The 27746-nt window shown below is 39.4% G+C and overlaps 1 protein-coding gene and 1 long non-coding RNA gene across 7 annotated transcripts in view; one reads left to right on the forward strand and one right to left on the reverse strand.

The window, feature by feature from the left end:
• The window catches only part of LOC145507867 (membrane cofactor protein-like), a 94616-nt gene that overhangs the window by 54950 nt on the left and 11920 nt on the right, over positions 1 to 27746 (forward strand). For 4 of the 6 annotated variants that reach the window (XR_014055211.1, XR_014055213.1, XR_014055207.1 and 1 more), the window contains 7 exons: positions 2038 to 2311; positions 2430 to 2836; positions 3879 to 4185; positions 4369 to 4465; positions 4607 to 4719; positions 5538 to 5569; positions 11876 to 12004. Coding sequence is in view for 1 of the 6 variants with exons in the window: in XM_081495355.1 (XP_081351481.1) it covers positions 6729 to 6748 (20 nt within the window). In the remaining 5 variants the exon portion in view is untranslated. Of the gene's footprint in view, positions 1 to 2037; positions 2312 to 2429; positions 2837 to 3878; positions 4186 to 4368; positions 4561 to 4606; positions 4720 to 5537; positions 5570 to 6728; positions 7089 to 11875; positions 12005 to 27746 lie in introns of those variants that run through there. The other 2 variants (XR_014055209.1, XM_081495355.1) reach the window with 2 other exon arrangements.
• LOC145507876 (uncharacterized) lies at positions 11699 to 22562 on the reverse strand. Its single transcript, XR_014055219.1, has 2 exons — positions 21741 to 22562; positions 11699 to 13291 (listed from the first exon to the last, which is right to left on the reverse strand). It is a non-coding gene; the product is annotated as an uncharacterized LOC145507876 (long non-coding RNA).

Below are 27746 nucleotides of genomic sequence, written 5' to 3' on the forward strand. Positions count from 1 at the left end.
CCTCTTACAGCGCCCTCCCATGCATGCAGGCAGTTTCCTTTCTGCCTCCTTTTTATTTTGTTTTTTTCATGCCACCCAGTCAGGTGGAGACCTTTGTTGTACTTTTAGGTATCTGAGATTTTCTGTCAGCATTTTAAGAGGCATTCTGTGAGGACTGTTCCACATGGAGATACATTTTTGATGTATCTGAGGGAGGAGGTGGGCTATACGTCCTACTTCACCATTTTGATTGGAGTCCCTTATTCGTTATGACTTAAAATTATTTTAATGTTATATAAGTAACGACTCATCCAGAAACTTTGTAGTTTTTAAGCTGTCTGCTTAAATGAGCTTTCCTAAAGTTTTTTGGATTCAATAAATCCAATTCAAGCAGTGGGGGAGTGTAAGCTATGCAGCACAAACTTGAAGGATCAAATTAATTGGAACTTTTTTCTACTTGGCTCACTCTTCTTGAGCAGTCAAAAAACTTTTCAAAAAAAATTTAAACAGAAACTAATAACAGGGATTTTTTGATTAGTTGAGAGAGCACATGTACAAAATTTAGATCCATTTCAGGAAAAGGAAAGGTTATATAATAAGCTGTATAGGAGGAAACAACTATGGCACAGGAAGAAACTGTCTTCAATGCAAAAGATCCATCTCAAAATGTGTGACATCATAAAAGTCGATTTCAGAGACAATATTGCATGAAATTAATACCTGTTCTGTGCGTTGCCTCAAAATCTAAGGTGATAGAGGCCAGGACCATTTCTCCTCATACTGCCTCATTCTGAGAAAAAGAGTTTACATTACTCACTTGAGACCAAGCGGTTTCACGGGTAAACAGATTGCACACGGATTTGCAATCCATGTATCTGCTGAATGATCTATAAGACTTTGAGGATAAAGTAGTTTCTTGCACCAGATTCCTGTTTCACGTTTCTAATGAGAGTCAGGAGAGCCATAATTTATAAACTTAATTGTCAGTTTACTTCCCTTCTCCTCCATCATTGATTTTATCCCTTTTTTATGCCACTCTTGCTTCCTTTCTGTTTGACATCACTATTTCATTCAGCACTCTCCCCTTCTGTTCAGCACATATCCAACTGGTGAGAGCTACAGACAAGGAAATTTTATTTCTCTCTGAGAAGAGATGAGAGAAAGGTTTGCTTTTACCATTGAAAAGTATCTCTTTTCTGTTGTATTTTTTTCAGAGATGTTCAGTGACTATTTAGCTGTTGATACTAAGCTAATTTGGCAGTGGACATCCAAGGGATGCCTGGGTTCCTGTTCCCTTTGCTAGATTATTGATGTTTTCTCCTACCTTCCCTCTTTTAGTGTAAGATAACATGCACTCACACGTTTTGCTTTGACTTAGGAGCCTTGTAGCTCGGTCAGTAAAGAATCTGCCTGCGCTGCAGGAGACCCGGGTTCGATCCCTAGGTTGGAAAGATCCCCTGGAGAAGGAAATGTCAATCCACTCCAGTATCCTTGCCTGGAAAATCTCATGGACAGAGGAGCCTGGTGGGCTGCAGTCCATGGGGTCGCAAAGAGTCGGGCACGACTGAGCGACTAATATTTACTTACTTACTTAGAGTAACTGTTGACAACTGAGTTAGCCATCAGACTAACTCCTCTACCTTCTAGGAGCTGTGAGTCCAAAACATGGGGGAATTTTTTAGCCCAATGAGAAATAATAACAGAATCTGTTCATTTTATATTCACTTTGGGGTTTGTTTTTTTTTTTTGATAGAAATCACAATACATTTTACTTAATTTTGTAAAGAAATTCGCTTTCAACTTGTAAATATTAATTCTGTGAAGGCATTCCTTGACCAGAATATTTTTAGCATATAATAAAATCTACCACCAACAAAAAGCCATCAATTTGGGAAAATCATGAAATGCATCACCTTTAAATGTGTCACCCCCTCTACTTTCTGTCTCTAAATGAAATGAATTAGAAGTTCTTGCGGGGGGGACCAGAATGTGTGTCCACATAGCTGGGAAGAGAGGAGGTGAGTTTTACATAACCTGTAATTTGTGGTGCTACCTTAGGTTACAGTCACAACTTGGGAGCAGATTCTACAAAGGCTAGTAAGAAGGACAGCTTCTTAGTAAAAGCACAGTGGTGTCTTTCACCATCACAGTGGAAAAGGTGAAGACAAAGCATTCCACCTAGAATTGCAGTGTGGGCTTACCTCACCCTATGTTTCTGCCTGGTTCTCTAAGGATTCCTTCGAGGCTAAAGCCAACCAGGAAAGAGTTTTCAGACAGCCCATGAGCTTCAAGTGTCTGTAAACACTTGAAGTTGACTTAAGGAATACTAAAGGTAATTTAACATAACTAATTAGCTCACATTTTAATCATCTTCTTTGTTTTAATCAGGTTCTTTGTTATATCAAATGAGCTGTTTAAGTTTATATTAATACTTATTTATCTTTGTCAAGGGCTTCCCGAGTGGTGCTAGTTGTTAAAGAACCTTCCTGCTGATGCAGGAGATGTAAGAGATGTGGATTCAATCCCTGGGCCAGGAAGATCCCCTGGAGGAGGGCATGGCCACCCACTCCAGTGTTCTTGCCCGGAGAATCCCATGGACAGAGGAGCCTGGTGGGCTCCAGTCCACGGGACTGCAAACAGTTGGACATGAATGAAGCAGCTTAGCATGCACTCATGCATCTTTGCCAAACATTAGATTTCTATTTAAAATTCTACTTAAAGAGAAGCATTTCCTTATAACAGAAAAAAAGTATTGCTTCAAAAAATAGAAAAATACAGTCATCTTCGAGGATTCATCGAGAGGTCTGACTGTTGAAGCGCTCGCCACAGTAGCCCTGAGGAAACGGCCGTGTAACAGGTACCGTGCCATGACAGCGCTGGTTCATAGTGAAGCCTCTCCCACCGAGAGAGATAGTAAAGTCTCCAGCACTAACACGGTTAGCTCTTCCATGGGGCAGGCACCCTGTAAACAACCGCCGGGGCCACGTTTGGTGGCAGTCTGTCTGTTGTGGTCAGTTTCCTAAGCAGGGAGTGGAACTGTGTTTTCCAGCTCCAGAGTCAGTGGTCCTGAGTGGCCACTGCGAAGGTCAAAGCTGGCTCCTCCTGTGTGAAATGAGCTTGAGGGCACACGGGCTAAGTAAAATATATGAAAACTAATTTTCCTGCTTCTTTTCATTTTTTTTTTTAATGTGGCTTCTAGAAAATTCAAAACTACCTGTGTAACTTGCATTATATTTCTTGGGACAATGCTGGAATTGAATAATAAATTTTAGAAAGCTGTCTGTTGTCAACAAAAAATGTGATGTGAGTTTTAGTTACTTAGGAGACCCTCACCAGAACACATGATTTCCTTCAAGTGAGGGGTAAACGAGGCATTCCTGAAATTGAACACTCAGAATCATTAAAGGTTCCATCTCAGAGCAACATTTTAAATTGCGATATTAGAAAAATGTGTGTTTTTAACAGACTCCTTTGTTTCATAGTTCAGTGACTTACTGAAAAATGCAGTTGTTTTTTAATTGTCCATTTTCTAACTGGACTGCTGGAATTTAATTTATGTACTTAATTCTGTTCATCTCTGATGCTGTCTTTTTACCTTACCTTGTAGGGAAACAGAGTTTAGCAACTCCATCCACCACTTATTAGAATAATTTGACCACTCCTGTAGTACAGACACACTGAATAGTTTCCATAAATCCATGCATCCCTTTACCTCTTGATTCTTTTAAAATGTTGAGATCTACAGTAAACTCATACAGATACTATGAGAAACAGCGTGGATTTTCCTCAAAAAATTAAAACAGAACCACAATATAATCCAGCAGTTCTATCTGGATATATACTTGAAGTCTTCCAAGCACCACTTGGAAGATAAAACCACGCCTTTCTGTTTACTTCAGAATTATTTGCAGTAACAAAGACATGGAAACAACTTAAGTGTCCATTGAGGGATGGACGAAGAAGATATGGTTTATACATACAATGCAATACTCTTCAGCCACGAGAAATAAGGAAATCCTGCCATTTGCGACAACACAACGACCTTGAAGGAATTGTGCTAAGTCAGTAAGCCACACAGAAAGAAACAAATACTGTATGATCTCATGTATGTGTGAAATCCAGACGTCCACAGTCACAGAAAAAGAAGTCAGATGTTCAGTTGCAAGAAGTGGGGACTGAGAGGTGGTGGGTGAAATGGGTGAAAAGGTACAAAATTCCAGATATAAGATAAACAAGTACAAAGATATAATGTACGTGGCGGTGGTGGTGGTTTAGTCGCTAAGTTGTGTCCAACTCTTGTAACCCCATGGACTGTAGCCCGCCAGGCTCCTGTGTCCGTGGGATTTCCTAGTTAAGAATACTGAAATGGGTTTCCATTTCCTCCTCCAGGGGATCTTCTCAACCCAGGGATTGAACCCAGGTCTCCTTCATTGCAGGCAGATTCTTTATGGCTGAGCCACCAGGGAAGCCCTATGTATACAGCATGGTAACTATAATTAGTAACGCTGTATTGTATACAGTTGACACTCTAGATCCAATGCTTCTGCATCAGCATCCTTGAATACAGAGGGCCAGCAATGCTATGCTCTATTATATGAGTCTTGAGCATTCAGATTTTTAATTGCAGGGGAAGGGGGTGGGGATCTGGAACCAGTCCACTTTGGATATCAAGGGGTGATACCTTGGCAAGTGGCTAAAGAAGAAGGTCTTGAATGTTCTGATCACAAGGAAAAGAATTTGGTGAGTATGTGAGTTAATAGCTGTTAAAAAAAAAAAACTGTGGCAATCATTTCACAATGTATCATTATCAAATCATGCTGAGCATCTTAAACCTATACAGTGTTACACAAGCGAACCTTGTTAACTTGTTCTCTGATTTGTTACCCTTTGCAGATATTGCATTTTTTTGTGTACAAATGAAGGTTTGTGGCAATCCTGCATCAGGCAATTCTATCAGTGCCATTTTTCAAATAGCATTTGCTCATTGCAGGTCTCTGTATCACACTGTGGTAATTCTTACAATAATTCAAACTTTTAAAGTCATTATTCTGTTTGTTATGGTGATCTGTGTTCGGTTGTCTTGGATGTCACTGCTACAGCTCACTGATGGCACAGGTGATGTTTAACATTTTTAGCAATAAGGTAACCTTTAATTTAGCTATGTACATTGTTGTTCAGACACACTGCCCCTGCACTCTTAATAGACCACAGGGTAGTATAAATAGAACTTCTATATGCACTGGGAAAACCAAACAATTCCTGTGACTCAGTTTATTGTGAAAAATCACTTTAATGAGCTACTCCAGAATCAAACCCATGGATGTCTCCAAGGCATGCCTGTGTATCAATGATGTCTCCATGAAAACAGAAGGAAAAAAAGCAATCTACAAAAGTTATTCTCTGGTTTGTTTCACTCTCATGAACACAACTACGTCACAATGCTAACATTTTACTGTGGGCTCGAATGTGGTCACCATCCTTCACATTTCTCTAAACATGTAGGAATTTGGAATTGAACACCTTGCCTGTTTTCACTTCAATAACACTTGTATTTATAGGGCAAGTCAAGACAGTCCCCAGCAGTATCTAGGTGAGAAAATGTGGTTTTTAAATAAAATCTCCAAACTTAGAGAAATATGCTTCAAAATGAAATTAATTAGATTTCATTTGTAAAGAAAGTGATTTTTAAATCATTTCTATTCAAAGATTAAAGCCAACTCTTAATATTCATTGTTCAATCATTGCAATATCTTTTTTATATATTGTTTATTTAAAAAGCATTTACAAATATGTGGGCACTACTTCAGACCTTAGACGGTAAAAACACCGAATATTGGGAATTTGAACAAATTTGACTTTCTTAACTAAGAATGTTACCAGAAAACACTCTTACAGTTAATAGGTTGAAATATCATTTAAAAAAATTTGTAACCTCATGGTGATTTAGAGAAGCTATGAAGTTTATGTCTGGCATTTGTTCTTCACCCCTTTTAAGAACAATGAGGCAGTCTAAGAACTCAAGAATAATTCAGAATCAGGCTTCTGTATGAGGTGAGGCTCCTCACCTCATCTGTAAAGGGCAGAGTGAAAATGAAGCCCTGTGTTTCAGAAAAGCAAACTCAACTCTGTGGATTAGCTGTAGGTCATGCAGAGGGAAGGAAAGAGGAAACAGCTCAGGTGGCTCTGGATACGAAGGTGGGACAGAGCCCAGCCCTCTTCTCTGTCCTCACACTGGCGGCCAAAGAGGAGGGACTCTCCTCTAACTCAAATTACAGGCTTCTGTAAAATAACTTCCAAAACAGGACAAAGTAAACCCCGTGGGCTTGATGTTATCTTAAAAAAGAATTCTACTCTCTAAGAGAATTAGAATCCACTCTGAAGTCTGGCTCTAGGGGGTTTTCTTTCTCCACCTGGATAAAGGTATGTCTTACTTTACACATGTCATCAGAATGTAAGCAGTTTTGTAGGGAATAAATTCATCAGATAACCTCAGGTTGTATCAGAATCTTAAGTCTTTGTGGGCTCCTCACCTCATCTGTAAAGGGCAGAGTGAAAATGAAGCCCTGTATTTGAGAAAAGCAAACTCAATTCTGTGGATTAGCTGTAGGTCATGCAGAGGGAAGGAGAGAGGAAAACAGCTCAGATGGCTCTGGACACTCAGGTGGGACAGATCCCAGCCCTCTTCTCTGTCCTCACACCAGCGGCCAAAGAGGAGGGACTCTGCTTTAACTCAAATTATGTTTTCACAGGTTTTGCTGTACACCTTTGAGAAAAAAATTTTTTTTAATTTTTTGACTGCACCTCAGCATACAGAACTTCCCAGACTGGGATCAAACCCACGCCCCCCGAGGTGGAAGCGTGGACACCCAACCACTGGAGCACCACGGAGGCCCTCACACTTCATAGTTAGTAGCACAAGTTGGACCAAAGGAACATGGCCTTGAGAAGGATGTGAGTGAGGAATCAAGAGTGCACCAGTGTAAATATTGTTTTTACTCCCAAAGGACATGTTTATAAGGCTCTGTAAATGGTTCTTCCCTTGGTAATCCCTAGTGAGGCACTTCAGGAATATAAGCCTGAACAGAATAAATTCAGGAATTCTTAAACAATTATACAGTTGAAGTTTTGCTGTACTTGCTTTCACATGCTTTTCAAGAATACAGCACTTGCTTAGAACCAAGGGGGTGGCTCTAAGCACTCATACTTTAAAAGCCCCCAGGAGGTATTTTTTCAACCAATGATTTTTATGCTTACCAAAATAAATTGACTTTCATGGTAGTTTCCACTTCAAATTTAGTTCTTCCAATTTTATATATTTATAAGTGATTGAAATATATGTGCAAATATAAATTATTTTGTCTAGCAAATGATTTATCAATTACTTAAATATATGGGGAAACCATTTTTCTCTAGAAATGTCTGTTTGAATGAGAGGGAAAGGTGTATTTGAACTTCAACTTAAAACTGCAAGAGTGAATCCCCAGTGGAATGAGAAGTCTCATATCTGTATTGTTTGTTTTTTGAGAATTGATTGGATCTTTAAAACTATTAAAAAATGAAATGTCATTTTGGAGAAATTTTGTTTGTGATAATGCGTTTATTTCCATTGTGTTTTATCTCAAATGAGAATACGCTTCTAATCAGGCCCACCTTCTGGAAGCATTGCCCTCCCACAGTCACCCCTTCTAACCCTCCAGTCTCCGAGCCTGAAGTCTGTCCAAGCTTCTCCCCTCCCAGCCTGTCACATGCCTCCCCTGCTCACAGGCGTTCAGCCCTACCTTGTTATCCACAGCAAGAATACCGGAGTGAGTTGCCATGCCCTCCTCCAGGGGATCTTCTAGACCCAGGGATCGAACCCAAGTATCTTACGTCTCCTGCATTGGCAGGCAGACTCTTTATCACTACTGCCACTGAGAAGCTCTAAAGACCAGAGTCAGTGCTTATATTTATGATAAAATTGTTAAAGAAGTCAGAAAATGACTAAGACTCAAATTAAGATATTGATGTCTGGCTAATCAAAGGAAGCCATCCGTAGTTTAAGGAAAAAAAAAAGAAGAAGAAGCAATCTTTCTAACACCAACACTAGGTAAAAATTAGATTGACTATAAAGAAAGAAAACATTTTGTCAAATTTTACTTTCCTATAACCTGAGACTACTGTATCTTTTTTAATTGTCTTAAAATATACAGGGATAGCTTTTAATGTGATCATAAAAGTCTTCTGCAAGAATGCTGAAGAGAACTGAGGTAGGTAGGAAGTTGAACTTTGATTGATAAAGTACATTGTAGGATTTAATAAAATAGGCAACTCTGGTGCTGCATTCTAAAAGTTGTAATGCCTGACAGCATTTTATCCAAAAATCAACTTTTATGCCTATTTTTAAAAACTTGCATATTTGTATTAAAGAGCAACATTTAACATAGTCTACAGACTTCCAGAAATGAGTCAAACTTGATACTCACAGAAAGAGGTGGAGGTTCTTTTGTTTTTCTTCCTAAGCTGCATTGCTTTCATCATTTCCAGGCTCTTCTAGAAAATACCACCCTGGAATGTAGTGGGCAGACTTTATAGAGTCATAGCACTGCTGCTTTCCTGTGGACTATGAGGGCATTTGACAAGCCCCTTGCTTGGTTGAGTTGGATGACATCACCGACTCGATGGACAGGAGTTTAACCAAGCTCCGGGAGTTGGTGATGGACAGGGAAGCTGGTGTGCTGCAGTCCACAGGGTCAAAAAGAGTAGGACATGACTGACTGAACTGAACTTGCTTAGTTGTTCAAACTTTGCATTATTCAGAGGTTTCAGTCACTGCTGTGATACCTAGAAGCCATTTTCAATTTTATTTTAATTAACTACCTCTTTTCTACTTACCTCTAAGAAATTAACTTCTTAAAAGAGACAAACTTCTTTCCCTTTTGGCTTATGTATGAGTGACGTAGGCTATAGGGGTCCGTGGTTAATAAACTATTTTCTTTCTCTCTGGTGTATATACCAGCAGAAGGTGACCAAATCCCTTTAAGGATGGATCACATTGAGAAAGTTACTCACCTTAATTTGTTATTTGGTAGCCCGAGAAAACCTGTATGGGGTGATAAACGTGGTAAAACTTAGGTAAGGAGGACCATGCCTGGCAAAGAATTTTCTATGTATATGGAAAGCATGGTCACAAAAAAGACGAACTCAAGATGTCTCTGAAAGAAACATTCTGCTTAGCAATTTTTTTTTTTAGCAGAAACCACTTTGGAATGCCAATTTTAGGTAATGAGCCCAACCTCCAGATGAATAAAGAAAAATAATCCTCCACGAGTGCCCTTTCAGTTAGAAGTAACAGGTTTCTTATGTACTTTGCTTCTCATGGCACAGCCATGAGCACTGTTTAAAATTAAGCATTCATGGGAACACCAGAAACTACTTTTATGGAAAAGATGTCCCAAGTCATTGCAATTTTGCTTTCATATTAAAATCAGTCATCCTCATTTGAGAACTGGAAGGCCAGCAACTTGCTGGCAGAATCAATGAGTTACTTGTTTTATTTGGAATACACAGGCTGGAGCTAATGAAGCAGTAGGTGAATCAGAAGTTGTTCAGTTTGTTACAATTGACCCAAAGCTTTTATGCCCATAGGTCTGTTGTAGCTACCTCAGCAGAGAGGTAAAGAAAACAACCCAGGGTCTTAACTGTTCCCACCACATCCTGGGAACCAGAACCCGAATTCTCCAGTCAACAGCCCCAAACAGCCCTGCAGCTACAGTGGGAGGTGCCCCCCACTCCCAGGGAACTTTTCCCAACAGATGCTTCACCCACCTCACCCCACCCCACCCCACCGGGCAGGGCAGCCAGCTGGGGGGAGACTGGCAGGAACTGGACCTAGAAAGGCTTCCCAGGTGGTTGAGATGCCACCACGTATGGAGACCAGGTGTGAACTCAAAAGTCCCACAGGTAGGTCAGACCTGGCATTGCACTTACTGTGCAGAAAGGTCAATCAAGGGGACACAGCCCTCCAACCTGAAGACTCCCAAGAGAAACCCCCCGTGAAGTCAAATCTGGCTCATCTCTGAGCACCCTTACAGAACTGGGTCACTCTGTCTTCAAGGGTTGATAGAAACTAAGAACAAAAGTAGAGAATGCCTGCATCTCTCCTAATATCGCTGAATTCATCAGCGCACCTCCCTCTAAGGGCCACATGAGTACAGGCTCAGTTCAGCTAACGTTCCTGAGAGAACACTGACTGCAGAGGCTCCGGGGCTGCAGCTTATTTGGGACTGAGGTTAGTTTCCCCTTCAAGCAATAGCATCCTTCATTCCAGGCCTGCAACGCTTCTCTCTTCTGTGATTTTTTTCTCATTTTATTTCTTGCCTCAGAGAATTTCATTCTTGTCTTAATGGACATTTTAAAATATGTCTGATTTAACAGACTTCAAATTGTTTATGAAGAAGGTAAGATATGCACATAAAATTAACTTTGGGGGGATCCCATTCTCATCACCATAGAATTATGAGTGGAAAATAAAAGATGGAAAACAAAGATATGATCAATGTACCAAAACATTTATTAATGTTTCAGGATGCATTAAGAGATTTCTCTTAACAGAAAGGTAATTTCACCTTTATAGAGTTGATAGCACTACCACATTTCAGCAAACTGAGGACACTGGATAAATTGTAGTGATTTGTTTTTAAAAATACATTAAATGCAACAATGTGCAGAAAGTATTGTAGATGTAGTTAAAGAAGTCAGTAAGAAAATGTGTAACCTTCCTCCCCTTCTCTCTGTCCATCCATCTTCCAGGAAACCACAGGCTGTTGCTGACCAGGCTTGTCATGACATCTCGAGGCTGCTGCTTTTCCCCCTACATCATAACCGATTTCAAATGGTGCTAGACAAAAACAGACTCTGAACACCAGGAGAAATCGGTCAGCCTGTGTAAGAGATGGGTCTGCCGGTGCTCAGTGGGGTCCACACCTTGACGGTGCAGGTGGCAAGTCTGATTTCACCTACTCAGCAACTGCAGCTGATTGTTCCATGGCGTGTAGGAGCAGGTGGACGGTGCTGGTGATGAGAGAGTCCTTCCGGTCCACGGCCCTCCAGCTGCCGACTGTGATCAAGTTCCCAACCCAGCGCTGCCCGATCACATGCTCAGAGGCCTCACCAACAGGTTACTGCTGGTGGCTGCTGCTACCTGTCCGTGGGAAGACTATCACAAACCCTGGCTCTGCTCAAGCCTCTTGAGTTTCTACTGAACACCACCCCACCCCTGCACTGTCCCCCTTTCCCAACCCAACATGTTCAAGAGTATACTTTTCTTTTCAAGGTCTTCCTTTCTTCAACCAGCTCAGGTGGCAGGAGGAGGGGAGCTGGTCCCAGGGCAGCAGCTCCTCTGCAGGTGGCCTTTGACTATGCTGCAATTCTTACTCCTAAAACATTGATTTCAAATGATGCTAGATACAAAGATGGAAAAATTTAAGCCACCATGTGAAACCAGCTTCCAGAAGAAGAGGATCTCACTGCAGAAACGAGGAAGATGTGATCAGAAGACCCAAACTTTGCCTGAGCAAAAGATGTCTTATTACAGTTATACTTGTGACAGGACATAATATGAGGGTCCATTCGAAAGGCAGAGTTACAGAGAAGAGTTTTGTAATAGAGAAGAGTTACAAAGTGATGCTCAAAGAACATGAAAGTCAAAGCTGATAATTTACAATCACAATACAAAGTCATGAATTCTAGGCTAGTTTATTTAGTTCCATAACCAGTCCCTACATAATATATGACAAAATAAAATAGCCAAAACTGTTATTAAAAAAAAACTGTGTTAATAGTTACATTAGCATTTCTCTGCTTTGTAAAATATTTCACAGTATGCAAAGCATTTTCTGATGTTATCTCACTTCTTCAGGGAACAGGCAGCCTATTTGCCTGGGAGGATCTAGCCACTCTACAAAGGCAAGTGTCACCTGAGCCAGGAGTCCAACTCTTCCAAGTGTCCTGGGCAGGAAAACCATGGGCTCTTCCTCTGCAGCCACAGGTGAGTGGTCAGGACATTCAAATAAGACCCCGATAACTGCGAATCCTATCTATCTCTAATATGACAGGAAAAAAATTAGTGTTCTGTAACTGTGTTAAGTAGACAATTCTCTAATACAAGAATGGAGTTTTGTTTTGTCCTGTTTTCAAATTCTGCCTGAAAATAAGACTCCCAAATGGTATTCAAGTGAGATTCTCCATCTTCTGGTTGTACTGTTGTTTTTGGTTGTTTGAAGCTAAGAAAATATGACTGTACTTCCTCTGATACCATAACCAAGAAAAATAAGAGACACACGATTTTTATGTCTCAATTCCCTATCAATTATTTAGGACTGTAGATAAAGCCTTATGTTTTTTCTGCCTCCTGGAAATAACATCACGTGCTGTTCTAGGGACAAGAAGGGAATAAAATGCGAACACCAAGTTGTGCTCTTCAGTTCTCACAACAGTCTGGAGAAGCAGGGATTATTCCCATTTTTGCAGGAGAAGAAACTGATCCTCACTGTAGTTCAAAAACTTGTCTACAATCACATGGCTAGTGAATTATGTCGATCCCAGGTCTGACTCCAAAGTCTGTGTTCCTGCCCCTCTGCCCACTCTTGCCTGCTTTGTAGTCTGACTATTGTCTTATTCTGTTCTTAAACTTGATTATGAGCAAGATTCAGGGTGGGGACAGTCCTAGGCAACACTTCTGCAAGGAAGGGGGGTGTTACTGACTGTATAACACATTAAACTTGGGTGGAGATGGGAGCATGCCTGGTTCTGCAGGGGACTGGGTGCTTCAATACTTGCTCCGTTCTCCAGCACACCGGTGCCTCCGTGGTCTCCCCTGCAGGGCTGCAGGAGCGGGAAGATGCCGGGGATGAACTGCCCCACAGCATCTGTGCTAGATGCCCGAGCAATTCTGATACCAGCACTAGACTCTGCACCCCATGGGAGGAGAAAACACTTCTTTAGTCGGGGATGAGTTTTGCTGGGAGATGCAGCACAGTCTTTCTCAAAGCGTGCTCTGTATCTGCCTGATTCTAAGGTTGTATAGTGTTTTTTCAAAGGGGTCAATTCTGTGGAACAATCAGAAGCATACAGGCCACTCAGTATGTTACACTCCAGGCTGAATCTTAAATACAAAAGGATTTTGAATTCTACACTTAGTCCTGAATTCTGCTTGTTTCATAAGAAAAGTGAAAGTGAGAGTCTCTCAGTCGTGCCCAGCTCTTTGTGACCCCATGGACTGTGCAGTCCATAGAATCCTTCAGGCCGGGATACTGGAGTGGGTTGCCTTTCCCTTCTCCAGGGGATCTTCCCAACCCATGGATTGAACCCAGGTCTCCCGCATTGCAGGCAGATTCTTTACCAGCTGAGCCACAAGGGAAGCCCAAGAATACTGGAGTGGGTAGCCTGTCCCTTGTCCACTGGATCTTCCCAACCCAGGAATTGAGCCGGGGTCTCCTGCATTGTAGGCGGATTCTTTACCAGCTGAGCTATAAGGGAAGAAAATCATGTGTAAGACCTCCAGAACGTCTCTGTGACATGGCACAAATAAACACAGATGCCCAGCTTGAATTAGCAGTTAAAAATTCTTGTAATGAAGTGTGAGTTGGGCGCACTGTCTTTGGAATGGGAGTTCCAGAACACCAATGCCAACCTCTAATCCAGCCATAGATATGGAAACCAGACTAACGGCATCTGTACTTCAAAAAGTAAGCGAGAGGACTTCTGGGTTGAGACAGTAGCTTGAGGATAAAGCATATGACCAAGGAATATAAAATGAAGGAGCAGTCTATAGCTGTATAATAAACTACAGGAGCGCACCAGGCTCCTGCTGAAGGTAGTACGTAGGAAACCTAGCAAGATATTCACTGAATGAAAGGACCAGCCTGCCAAATAAATGAAAGGAAGAATGCTGGTTAAACCATGCAAACATCTTTGAGATCAGTGGGCACTTAGCTGACTAGAGAAGGAAATGGCAACCCACTCCAGTGTTCTTGCCTGGAGAATCCCAGGGACGGCGGAGCCTGGTGGGCTGCCGTCTGTGGAGTCGCACAGAGTCGGACATGACTGAAGCGACTTAGCAGCAGCAGCAGCAGCAGCAGCTGACTAGAGACCCTGGAGCAGGACTTGGGAGGGTAATCTCAAATGTTACGGCACCTCTGTGGAATATAAGTGTTAAAGTGCGCACCCAGTGGGGACCTTCACAGAGTTGCTGACTTTTCCCTGAGACTGGCAGCCATGCTCGGAGCCATTACCTTGACTTAGAAAGAGCAATTAAAGAATGTGTACTAATTTGCAGCTGTTGCAAATCAATTCAGATATAAAACTATATCAAAGCTTCCTGCAAAAAGTCCTGTTAGTCATGGTCTTATCTTATTCTACCCAAGTTATTGTACCTGTGATCCAGCGAGTTTAAACTAATATAAATCAATGTTAGCCCCTTCTCACTTTTCCTGAGCCTGCAAGATTACCACATTACCTTATCACCAATCCCTTCTCACCTCCTATTGTGAATAAGCCTTTAGGCTTAGTAACTCTCCATGGTGCAAACAAAACATTATCAAACATAAAGGAAGATACTGCAATTGAAAATAAGAGAGACTAATCCAGGAAATTTGAGATAGTACTCTTCTACAAATCAATGTACTAAAATACACAAGGGAACAGCAAGTCCAAAACAGAATATTAAAAATTGCTCATGTTTTTGTAACACAGAATTCATGAAATGATAGGAGGCATTTGTAAGATTAACGACTTGATATCAAAAATTTTACATATGAATAAAACATGAGGAAGTCTGAAAAGCAGCAATAATGAGGAGATTGAATCCAGAAAAAAAACACCAAAGAGATCATGCGAAAATAGGCTTCAATTCTCCATAATTAACTATGGTGCTGTGCTTAGTTGCTCAGTCGTGTCTGACTCTTTGTGACCCTACGGACTTGCAGGCTCCTCAATCCATGGAATTCTCCAGGCAAGAATACTGGAGCGGGAAGTCTATCCCTTCTCCAGAGGACCTTCCTGATCCAGGAATCAAACTGGCGTCTCCTGCATTGGAGGCGGATTCTTTACCAGCTGAGCCACCAGGGACACCCCAATTAACTATGGACCAAGCTGTAAATTATACATACATTCAGACACTTGGGCTCACATGTGTGTACACACATCTAGATATGAGAAAAATAAAAGAAATCAGGAAGAGGTGAAGGATGAATTAGCAAATAAATATGCTTCATTTCTCAGATCAAGAGGAGAAAGACTCCGTTAGTTGACTCATTAAGGCTCACTAAACAAATGCCAATTTAATGATAAGTGACCCTGCCCTACATGGAGAAAATTAATGAAATTCATATGTTGAAAAAATACTGTAACTATCTAGAGATAAAATAAACAGAAAAAGTTCATATTGGTATCAAATGTGTCTTTCATAACTAAACACCAGAAATTAGTGCTTTGAGAGAAAATGTGGCATAAAATTTCTGTACTCACTCAAGCTATCGTGTATCTACAAGGCACACATAAATAGTCTTACATAAGCAAGAACCCAAACTACACACCAATTATTAATAGATACTCTTCCCATGAAAAGAAAAATTCTCACAAACACATGGGGAATTTTAAAGAAGAAATCAAAAAAATAGTAATGAGGCACAAACTAGTTAAATAGTGTCACCAAATTTTTTTTTAATATGGATCTGAAACTAGATATAATGGTATGAAAAATCTTGAACGATAACTCATGGACAATGAAAAGACAAATAATAAACTTGATATAAAACAATAGATTTTGTCAATACAACTAGGAAGTTGAGAACGAAGTAAAGGAAAAAAACTATACTTAACTTGTAATACACATGGAATAAGTAAAACAGGATATACCTATTCTTGACATGATAAAGAGAAAGTGATATTCAACACTAATATAAAATGGAAAAATGCAACTTTCAAAACACAAAGATAATCAAAACAGCAAAACCGCTTGGTCCATGTAACAAAAGAGGAATGAGGAAAGGAAGAATGGGGACACTTTCTATATCTCTTGCTGAAAACAGCATCGGCAGACCAAGAGTGAAGTTGGTCTTGTACAGTGCTGAATTCAGTCCTTGGAACTGTTAAATAAATAAAAAGGAAAGAACTCTACAAGCATGATTAAACATATAAATATATCAGGTATGAAAGTATATGTGAATGAATGTCTTACATTTCCCTTTTGAAGGACTATACTTTTTAAATATATGAATAAAAAACTTCAAACTACATGATATTTGGAAACACATTCCGAAACTAAAATGACATAGAAAAATTCCACTTATAATACCATCAAAAAAATAACACCGTAGACATATATTTGACCAAGGAAATACAGACATACAATGAAAACCATAAACTGTCATTGAAAGAAATTAAAGAAGATGGACATAAATAAATATCCATATTCAGGGATTGCAAGACTTAATATTTTTAAGATGAAAACACTGTCTATATACAATATACAGCCTTGATGTACTCCTTTCCCAATTTTGAACCACTCCATTGTTCCATGTCTGGTTCTAACTGTTGCTTCTTGACTTGTATACAGGTTTCTCAGGATACAGGTGAAGTGGTCTGGTAGATTCCCATCTCTTTAAGAATTTTCCACAGTTTGTTGTGATCCACATAGTCAAAGGCTTTAGCTTAGTCAATGAAACAGAAGTAGATGTTTTTCTGAAATTCCCTTGATTTTTCTGTGATCCAGCGGCTGGTGGCAATTTGATCTCTGGTTCCTCTGCCTTTTCTAAATCCAGCAGCTTGGTTCACGTATCGCTGAAGCCTAGCTTGAAGGATTTTGAGCATTATCTTGCTAACATATGAAATGAATGTAATTATATGGTAATTTGAACATTCTTTGGCAGTACAGTAGAGATTGGAAAGAAAACTGACTTTTTCCAGTCTGTGGCCAGTGCTGAGTTTTCCAAAACTGCTGACATATTGAGTGAAGCACTTTCACAGCATCATCTTTTAAGATTTGAAATAGCTCATCTGGAATTCCATTACCTCCACTAGCTTTTTTCATAGTAATGCTTCCTAAGGCCCACTTGATGTCACACTCCAGGATGTCTGGCTCTAGGTGAGTGATCGCACCATCATTGTTATCCAGGTCCTTAAGACCTTTTTTGTGTAGTTCTTGTGATTTCTTGCCACTTCTTAATTTCTTTTGCTTCTGTTAAGTCTCTGCAGTTTCTCTCCTTTATTGTGCCCATCTTTGCATGAAATGTTCCCTTGGTATCTCCAATTTTCTTGAAGAGATCTCTAGTCTTTCCCATTCGGTTGTTTTCCTCTATTTCTTTGAAATTCTTCATTTAAGATGGCTTTCTTATCTCTCCTTGCTATTCTGAAACTCTGCATTCGGTTGGGTATGTCTTTCCCTTTCTCCTTTGCATTTTGCTTCTCTTCTTTAATCAGCTATTTGTAAGCCTCGTCAGACAATTACTCTGCCTTATTGTATTTCTTTTTCTTTGCAATGGTTTTGGTCACTGTCTCCGGTACAATATTATGAACCTCTGTTCATAGTTCTACAGGCACTCCATCAGATCTAATCTCTTGAATCTATTCATCACTTCCACTGTATAATCACAAGGGATTTGATTTAGGTCATACCTGAATGGTCTAGTGGTTTTCCCTACTTTCTTCAATTTAAGTCTGAATTTGGCAATAAGAATTTCATGATCTGAGCCACAGTCAGCTCCTGGTCTTGTTTTTGCTGACTGTATAGAGCTCCTCCATCTTTGGCTGCAAAGAATATAATCAATCTAAACAAACAATATATCAAACAAACAAAGAATATAATCAATCAATATAATCAATCAAAGACTATAATCAATTTCAGTATTGACCATCTGGTGATATCCATGTGTAGAACCGTCTCTTGTGTTGTTGGAAGAAGGTGTTTGCCATGACCAGTGTGTTTTCTTGACAAAACTCTACTGGTCTTTGTCTTGCTTCATTTTGTATTCCAAGGCCAACTTGCCTGTTACTCCAAGTATCTCTTGACTTCCTACATCTGCATTCCCATCCCCTATGATGAAAAGGACATTTTTTTTTTCAGTGTTAGTTCTAAAGGGTCTTGTAGGTCTTCACAGAGCTGTTCAATTCAGCTTCTTTGGCATTAGAGGTTGGGGCACAGACTTGGATTACTGTGACGTTGAATTGCCTTTAAAATGGGTCGAGATCATTGTGTCATTTTCGAGACTGAACTCAGGTATTGCATTTCAGACTCTTGCTGACTATGAGGGCTGTTCCATTTCTTCTAAGGGATTCTTGCCCACATAGTAGGTAGAATGGTCATCTAAATTAAATTTGCCCCTTCCCATCCATTTTTGTTCACTATTTCTTAAAATGTCAGTGTTCACTCTTGCCATCTCCTGCTTGACCAAAATAGTTATCAGACTTAATTGGAGATATTAGTTGGTGTGTAGTAAAAAGGTAAATATTCATGAATTAGTTACTTTCTTTATCTGAGTAACCACCAAGTGAAATATAGTGGGGGAAAGTTCCATTCACAATAGCAACAAGTCATCTAGAAACAAATTAGAACATTTAAACACTTTGGGGGAGAATACAACAAAATGCTTGAAAAAATAAATAATGAAATTTTTATTTAAAAGAGGGTTTAATATTGTGGAGATGTTAATTATCTCTGAATTTTTATTTAAGAGATGATTTAACATTGTGGAGATGTTAATTATCTCTGAATTAGAAGGAAAATTTAATGTAATTTCAATCAGAGTTTCAATGGTATTCTTTTTTTAATTTGATGAAATAATTATAAATGTCATGAGACTGATCAACAGAACTTATTGAAATAGTAAAAGAAGGGTGCTCAACTCCAGAACAAAATATAAGTGATATTAAAAATTATTTAAAAGAATAAAATAATTGATATGATAAAGGATAAGGATAAGGAAAAAGACATAGATTCATAAACTAAACACAGAGCCCTTGAAATAGTACAAGTTTTTGTAAGAATTTGACAGTAATTAACATGGTATTTCAAGACATGGAAAACTGGAATTATTAATAAGGGAACTATCTGAAAATATAAGTTAGATTCCTGCCTCATGTCATTCACCAGAGCAAAGTCCATATGGATTAAATATTAAATGTTAAAAATAAAACCATAACAGAACTACATGAAAATATAGGCAAATGTCTTTCTGATATGAGAGGTCTGGAGATGTATATTAAGGGAAAATTCTACCACAGACAAGATTAAAAAAAAGAATACAAAATAAAACTTTGTACATACAAAAATAAGGTAATAGACAAATGGGAAAATTAAAAAAATCCAAGTATAAAAATGGTAACAAATTAAGAACAAATAATTTACAAAAGGAAAGTTGAAGTAGTAAAAAAACATATGGAAAAGGTTTAGCTTCACTTGTAACATGAGAAATAACGCACTTTAGAAATGGAATACCTTATTTGCCTAAGAGATTGGGAGACTGACAAAACCTAGTAGTAATAAAAGCTCAGAAAAAGAGACACTGCTTTGACTTACTAGTCTAGTCTAAGTCTAAGTCGCTTCAGTCGTTTCCGACTCTGTGTGACCCCATAGACGGCAGCCCACCAGGCTCCGCCGTCCCTGGGATTCTCCAGGCAAGAATACTGGAGTGGGTTGCCATTTCCTTCTCCAGTGCATGAGAGTGAAAAGTGAAAGTGAAGTCACTCAGTCATGTCCGACTCTTAGTCCGACTCTTAGCGACCCCATGGACCGTACCCTACCAGGCTCCTCCGTCCATGGGATTTTCCAGGCAAGAGTACTGGAGTGGGGTGCCATTGCCCTCTCCGTGACTTACTAGTAAGTGTGGTCAAAACTTTGTGGAGGGTAGTTTGGAAATAGGCACCTAAAATCTTAAAGCAAGGCATAGCCTTTCACTCAAATCTACAACTCTCCTCTCTTCAATTCAGTCAGTCAGTTGTGTCTGACTCTTTGTGACCTCATGGACTGCAGCATGCCAGGCTTCCCTGTCCATCACCAACTCCTGGGGCTTGCTCAAACCCATGTCCATTGAGTCGGTGATGCCATCCAACCTTCTCTCTTCGGTAACCCTTAAGATCTGAATCCTCAAGCTTTCTCTGATGTCAGTCAAGTTTCCACCTCATTTCTTTTCATATCTACAAGAATGTGTGTTGTGGTGCTTATTCTAATGATCAAAATAAAAAAGTAGTTCATTTCCAAGAATAGGTAATTAGATAACTGATGATGGACCATCCAAGAAATAACAGTAAACCACTACAGATGATGCTGTGGAGTAATATATAACAATGAGGAAAATTTTCACAATATAGTTAATAAAGATAAAGAAGGTTATAAGACTGTATAAGGTATGAGTTCAAACATTTTGGCTTAAATAATGACTATACATAAAGGTTTAAAGAAACTAAAATTATACTCATCATTTTTAGGAAAGGAATTGCACTTGTTTAGAAAATACTCAAAGAAAAAGAGGAGCCTAAATATGGGGAGACAATTCTGTGAAAGATACATATGAGATATTTATTATCTCAGAGAAGGAGGCTTAGGAAAAGAGAAGCCAAAAAGATGGATAGAGGTGCTGTTCAAGTGAATCTCCTCCAAACCCCCAATAAACATAATACAGTCATAAAATAATTGAATTTGAGTCACTTTTTTACAAAAGTTCACAGAGGCTTTGGCTTTGCAAGTAAGTATTGCAGGTAGAACCATTAGCCAGCAGACATGGACACAGAGGTAAAGAAACGGAGAAAGCACGAGAAAGTAACCCCCGAGGCAGCTGAGAACTCGTGTTTGGGGTGGGTGGTCAGGGCAGGTGGGAGTCTTTACAAATGTGGCGTTGCTGCCTGTGTCCAGCTTAACCAGTTCTTGCTGTTAAGGTAGCTGAGCCCAGTTGATATCTGGGTTAACGTGTATTTTCAGATAAACAGGCTAGAAGAAGTCACAGCAAAATGTTAACTATAATGAGTGGTAGAATTACGGATGGTGGTTTATTTGATCTTTGGGTTATTCATGACTTCCAAAATGTCTACAATGAATATACATCAACTTTTATAATCCAATAAAGTTCTAAGTTTCCTTTAAAAAAAAAAAAAAAGTCCTTCCACGGAATCATTTCTGTGAACTATCTTTAATAATTTGCAACTCATTTAATGTCTTTGTCGATTTCTTCTACTAGAAAATATTCCAAAATGTATAAACAAAAGGAAAAGATAAAAGTGACTCCATCCTAGCCCTCGATTCTCGCATCTTCCTTAAAGGGCTCTCCAAAGCTTCAGTATGATTCACCATAGTGTGTGATGTGTACAGGTAAAGGAATCTCATTTCTTAGTGCTCATTTCGTACCTTACTTGGCTTACTGTGACTGATACTGAGTGGAATTTGGTCCTCTCCCTTATGCTTCCCCTATCAGAAGAGCTGCTATCCTCTAGGGAAGAATAACAGAATGCTGAAGAGCACAGGTATTTCAGAAGAGGAGAGTATATAGGCTTCATTGGAACAGAAAAGGGGCTTCCCTGGTAGCTTAGCTGGTAAAGAACCCACCTGCAATGCAGGAGACCCAAGTTCGATTCCTGGGTCGGAAAGATCTGCTGAAGAATGGATAGGCTACCCACACCAGTATTCTTGGGCTTCCCTCCTGGCTCAGCTGGGAAAGAATCTGCCTGCAATGTGTGAGACCTGGGTTCGATGCCTGAGTTGGGAAGATCCCCTGGAGAAGGGAAAAACTACCCACTCCGGTATTCTGGTCTGGAGAATTTTGTGGGCTGTATAGCCCATAGGGTTGCAAAGAGTCAGACACGACTGAGAAGAGAAATAATAGAAGAGATGGATCAAGCATTCAGAGTTAGATATCATCCTGAAAGAAATAGGGATGATATTAGCAACTTGAAACAAGAATAAGCGGAGGCTGAGAGAACCAAGCAGAAATAGCTGGCTTAAAAAATACAAAAGCTGAAATTAAAAAAAAAAAAAAGAAATCACATCAGGTAGATGAAATAACAGAATGGATACAGTTGAATGAATTAGAATTCTAGATTGAAGAAATCTCCCAGAACAAAGGAGAAAAAGACAAAGCAAAAAATATATAAGTGAAAGCTAAAAGATAAGGAGAATAGATATAGCGGTACTCACATATGAATAATAGGAATCTTCAGTGCAGTCGCTCAGTTGTGTCCAACTCTTTGTGACCCCATGGACTGCAGCACACCAGGCTTCCCTGTCCATCACCAACTCCCAGAGCTTACTCAAACTCATGTCCATTGAGTCAGTGACGCCATCCAACCATCTCATCCTCTGTCATCCCCTTCTCCTCCCGCCTTCACTCTTTCAGCATCAGGGTCTCTTCCAATAAATCAGTTCTCCGCATCAGGTGGCCAATGTATTGGAGCTTCAGCTTCAGCATCAGTCCTTCCAATGAATATACAGGACCAATTTCCTTTAGGATAGACTGGTTTGATCTCCTTGCAGTCTAAGGGACTTTCAAGAGTCTTCTCCAACACCACAGAAATAAAAAATGAAAAGGAGGAAGTATTGAAGAAATAATGAAAAAATAGTCCACTTTTAGAATTAAAAAGGAAAAAGAAAGTGCCTAGATGGAAAGGTTTCTTGGAGTGTTAAAAATGAGAGGTCTGGAAAAACTCACTTGTTGGGCTTCCCAGGTGGCTCGGTGATAAAAAGAATCTGCCTGTAATGCAAGACATGTGGGTTTGATCCCTGGGTTGGGAAGGTTGCCTGGAGGAGGGCATGGCAACCCACTCCAGTATTCTTACCTGGGAAATCCCATGGACAGAGTGAGTAGCCTGATGGGCCACAGCCATGGGGTCGTAAAGAGTCGGACACGACTTAGCGAGTAAATGACAACAACGAGGGGAATCTCATGACTCTTCTCGAACAACAGTTTAGATTCACAGCTACCGAGATTTCTAATACTCTGGGGAGCTGTGTGGCTTCAATACAAGTATTTCACAGAGATGGGGAATCAGGTCGGGAAAAATTACCATATAATCACTGCTATAGTATATTAATGGTTTACAATACATTCAAAACTATTCACTGTTTTTTACAGTCATACAGAGGCTGGAACTTGCTTCATATTTTTATTCCAAAGCTCTAGCTTAGTCACAATGAGAACATTAAGAGCAACCTTTATTACATCAAAAGTCTGAGGGCACCCATGACCCTGTGCTCCTAAGGCAAGGTTTAAATGTATGACAGGAGACCAGCAGAAGGAAACACACAGGTAGCGCAAGGATTATTCTTTGTTACTTAAGTGGTTCTCAAGATAACTATTTGCAGAAATTCTGAAGATCAAATATTTGCTGGCACACTTAAAAGATTTTACAAGATAGCCGATAAAAAGGAAGTTAATACTAAGCAACATTCAATCACTACCTAAATACAAAATTGACTCACTCTGTCTACAAAAATATTCACCGTCATGGCTACACTCACATGGTTCCCATCATCTTTATACATCACTGTTCCAGGAAGTACTGGTATATCTGTTAAGATTAGACTAAGCCATAAAAGACAGGGGGAAAAAAATACCAGTTTACTTCTCTCTCTGGTTAAGAACCATCAGCAGCCCAGGGTTCATATGGTGGCTCCAAGAACCACAGAAAGCTGGGACCTTCCATTACAGCGACCATCTCAACTCATGGTCCAAACGCCATTCAGCAAAGCGGAAGAATGGAGGGAGGAAGCACTGGTCCCTCTAAAGACACTTTCAAGACACCCCACTTGCATGTCTCTAGATGGAACATAGTCACATGGCAATAAGGAAAGCTGAGAAATGAAGCCTTTAGGGAGGTGGCCAAGGATGCAGTTAAAAATACAGGGTCCTGTTACTAATGAAGAAGAGGAAAGCAAATACTGGAGATTTCAGCAGTCTCTGCAACAAATGGGTACTGCCCTGATCCGTGTCTTAGATAATCAAGAGGCAAAGTTCTCAGCTGTTCCCGTAACTACCTCACGGTTATATAACATTGCATTGTGTCCCTTACCTTGTACTTTATCAGCTTTAGCTCTGTTGTACATTGGAACACATGAAGAGCTTGGCTGAGTATCTTCCCTGACATTTCTCATAGCACTGAGAGATTATAAAAAATGATGGAAAATTAAATAATGAAATGTTCCAAATTTGGGGGCCTGCTCTAAATGATTTTATGGCACCTTTGCCTTTTATACTGGGCTTTCCCTGATGGCTCAGGGTAAAGAGTCTGCCAGCAAGGCAGGTGACACAGGAAACTCAGGTTTAATCCCTGGTCAGGAAAATCCCCTGGAGGAGAAAATGGCAACCCACTTCAGTATTCTTGCCTGGAAAATCCCATGGACAGAGGAGCCTGGAGGGCTACAGTCCATAGGGGTTGCAAAGAGTTAGGATGGTTAGTTATTTCCTCTGAGTCTTACTGAGTCTTCAGGGCAAAGGCATCATTCTTTTATTAAATCAACAAATATTTTTTTGAGCACCCTAAGCTTAACCGTCTTTAGGCTAAGTATTGGAGAGTGCACATGTTTCAGTTAGACATCTTCCCTGTTATCAAGGAGTTTATAATTCCCCAGATAGAAATACACACAAATAACTCTGTGAAGTTCCTTAAAGACAAGTAAAAAAATGTCTCAAGATGAATCAGGAAAGTACTGCATTAAGTTGTGCAGAGACCAGGAATGAAGATGAATTAAAGAGGTAAGAATTTAAACCTGTCCTTCGAAATAAAGGACATACTGCAGATGGAGATGGGCTTTCTTCTTTGTGGTTTCCCACGCATAATTAGTCATTTGTAACATCCTCCTGCTATTATTTTCTCGTGGTGATTTAAGCGGGAAATATGTGTAGAGTGAGATCATTTTTCATTCTTAGCTTCTACGTATCAACTTCTGCTGCTTGTCCCGTCTCAGGCAGTGAGGGCAGCTGGGATAAGAAGGTACCTATCTGTGAGTCAGTAAGTTTTCCCACAACTTCCTCCACATGATCTTGATTTGTTTCCGGAGTTAGAAAGAAAAATTCTAATTCTTCTTCCACAGAGTAATCTCTCAGATATTTGAAAATCGCAGTAATGTACTGCATGGTCCTTCTAGGTTTTTTTTTTCCTTAAGGAGGAAATTTATTTGAAACCGTGAGTTTAAACAGGTAAAATTGCTCTGCTCTGATAGTAAATTCTTTCCAGTATAAAGATCGTTCTCCTTAGTGACTAAATTAAAAGATGTTAGAGAAAATTAAATCTGTTTGTGTTACTTCTTAAAATAGCAATACAATCCCAGGAATTATACTACTCACTTCCTCATTATTCTTCTCCAGACAATGAAATAATTTCCCCAAGCCTCTGGTCATTCTTCATTTTTCATCTTTCTTCACATTTTTATTTGGGCGTATAAAGGCTCATTCTCTTAGCTGCATTTGTTGTACAATAGTAGACAGTCCCTCTCTAGTTTTTACTGAAGTATATTAACTTATGATATTACTAGTTTCAGGTGTACAGCATAGCAATTATACTGTACACATTATTTTTAGAATTTATAAATTATATACACTGTGAAATAATGAACATGTCTAGTTATCATGTCATCATACAGATTCATTACAATATTACTATGTTCCCTATGTTGTACATTGCATCACCATGACCCATTTGTAAGTGAAAGTGTGTAACTCCTAATCCCCTTCACCTATTTTTGCCCACCTCCTCCACTCCCTTCCCTCTGGCAACCCTGAGTTTTCCCCTGGATCTATGAGTCTGTTCCTGTTTCGTTTTGTTTGTTCACTTGTTTTGTTTTGTAGATCCCACACATGCATGAAGTCAGAGTCCATGTGTCTTTCTCTAATATTTCACTTTGCATAGGTCCATACATGTTGTCATAAACAGCAATATTTCATTTTTTATGGCTGAGTAATATTCGATTATATACCTATACCAATTCCATTCATCTGTTGATGGACATTTGGGCTTCCCTAATAGCTCAGTTGGTAAAGAATTTGCCTGGTTCAATTCCTGGGTCAGGAGGATTCACTGGAGAAGGGATAGGCTACCCACTCCAGTCTTCTTGGGCTTCCCTTGTTCAGCTGATAAAGAATCTGCCTGCAATGCGGGAGACCTGGGTTCGATCCCTGGGTTGGGAAGATCCCCTGGAGAAGGGAAAGGCTACCCACGCCAGTATTCTGGCCTGGAGAATTCCACGGACTGTATTGTCCATGGGGTCGCAAAGAGTGGGACACAACTGAGTGACTTTCATTTTTTTCTTTCACTAGGTTGCTTAAAGACTAGATCAAATAATGCTGCAATGAACACAAGGTGCATGCACCTTTTCTAGGATTCTTAACTTTTTCTAGTAAATACCCAAAAGTGGGATTGCTGGATCATATGGTAGTTCTATTTTTAATTTTCTGAGGAACATCCCTACTGTTTTCCATGGTGGCTACACCAATTTATAATCCCGTTAACAGTGAATGAGGTATCATTTTTCTTCACATCCTCACCAATCACATTTTTTTTTGTCTTTTTGATAACAGCCATTCTGAAACATATGAAGTGATATCTCATAGTGGTTTTGATTTGCATTTCCATGATGATTAGTGATATGGACCATTTTTCATGCTGGCCATCTCTTTATCTTCTTTGGAAGATTGTTCAGGTTCTCTGCCCATGCTATAATCAGATTGTTTGTTCTTGGATATTAAGTTGTATGCCTTCTTTATGTAATCTGGATATTAAGCCCTTATTGAATATACATGATTTGCGACTTAGCAACGGAACAGCAACAACAAACATTTAACTGAGTCAATATTGATTATATACATTTATGGAAACATATATGTAACCAATTGTGCCAATATTTTAAATTTATTAGGAGAAAACAGTTTTCATTATCATTTTATTACCCCTGATTCTGTGATTATCATTTCTCTTGGCTTCTCTTTTATTATATTTTTCTTTTCTCTGTTTTCTTCATGAGTAGTATCAGAGGCAGTATATATATCCTGCTGTTACTTCACTAATCAATAAAAAATTAAAAACCAATCCAGCAGTAAGAAAATAATAATGACAGAGATTATCCACTTAAAATCCCAAATCTGTAAATCATACTGATACATAGATATTTTTACACAGAATAATTAAGTACAGAACTCAATCACACACAAAATTTCAATGATGTTAACATGTCTGAATACTATCAAATATTAGAAGAACAGTATCTTAATTATTTAGGCAGTCATTTGATTCATTTTATTTGTTATTTTAATTAATAGTAAAATCATTCATAGTTAAAAAAATTTATTCTAGAATTTGGAGACAATAAAAACATCAGTAGTTGCCAGTGCTTGGGTCAGAGGAGGGACCAATGGGCAGAGCACTGAGAAATTTTAGGGAGACAAAAATACTCTGTATGATACCATAATGATGGATGCATGTTACCTATTTGTCGAAATTGATAAAATCTGCAAACCAATAGTGAACCTTCATGTAAACTGTAACTTTTGGTGATTATGATGTGTCAGTGTAGGTTCATCAATAACAACAAATGTAACTCTGGTAAGGGGTGCTGATAATGAAACTATGCTTTTACTGGGGCTGTAGGTGTATGAGAAATCTCTGAACATTCCCTTCAATTTTGTCCTGAGCCTAAAATGCTCTAAAACAGTTAATTTTAAAAAAATTTAAACTAAGATATTGCTTACTACTCTCTCTCTTATCCCTTATACATCTTCTTTTGTGGTTTGATGACTTTCTTTTATGGTATGCTT

Source organism: Giraffa tippelskirchi, chromosome 5 (assembly GCF_054371585.1).
Source record: "Giraffa tippelskirchi isolate mGirTip1 chromosome 5, T2T-mGirTip1v1.2.pri, whole genome shotgun sequence".
Lineage (NCBI taxonomy): Eukaryota > Metazoa > Chordata > Mammalia > Artiodactyla > Giraffidae > Giraffa > Giraffa tippelskirchi.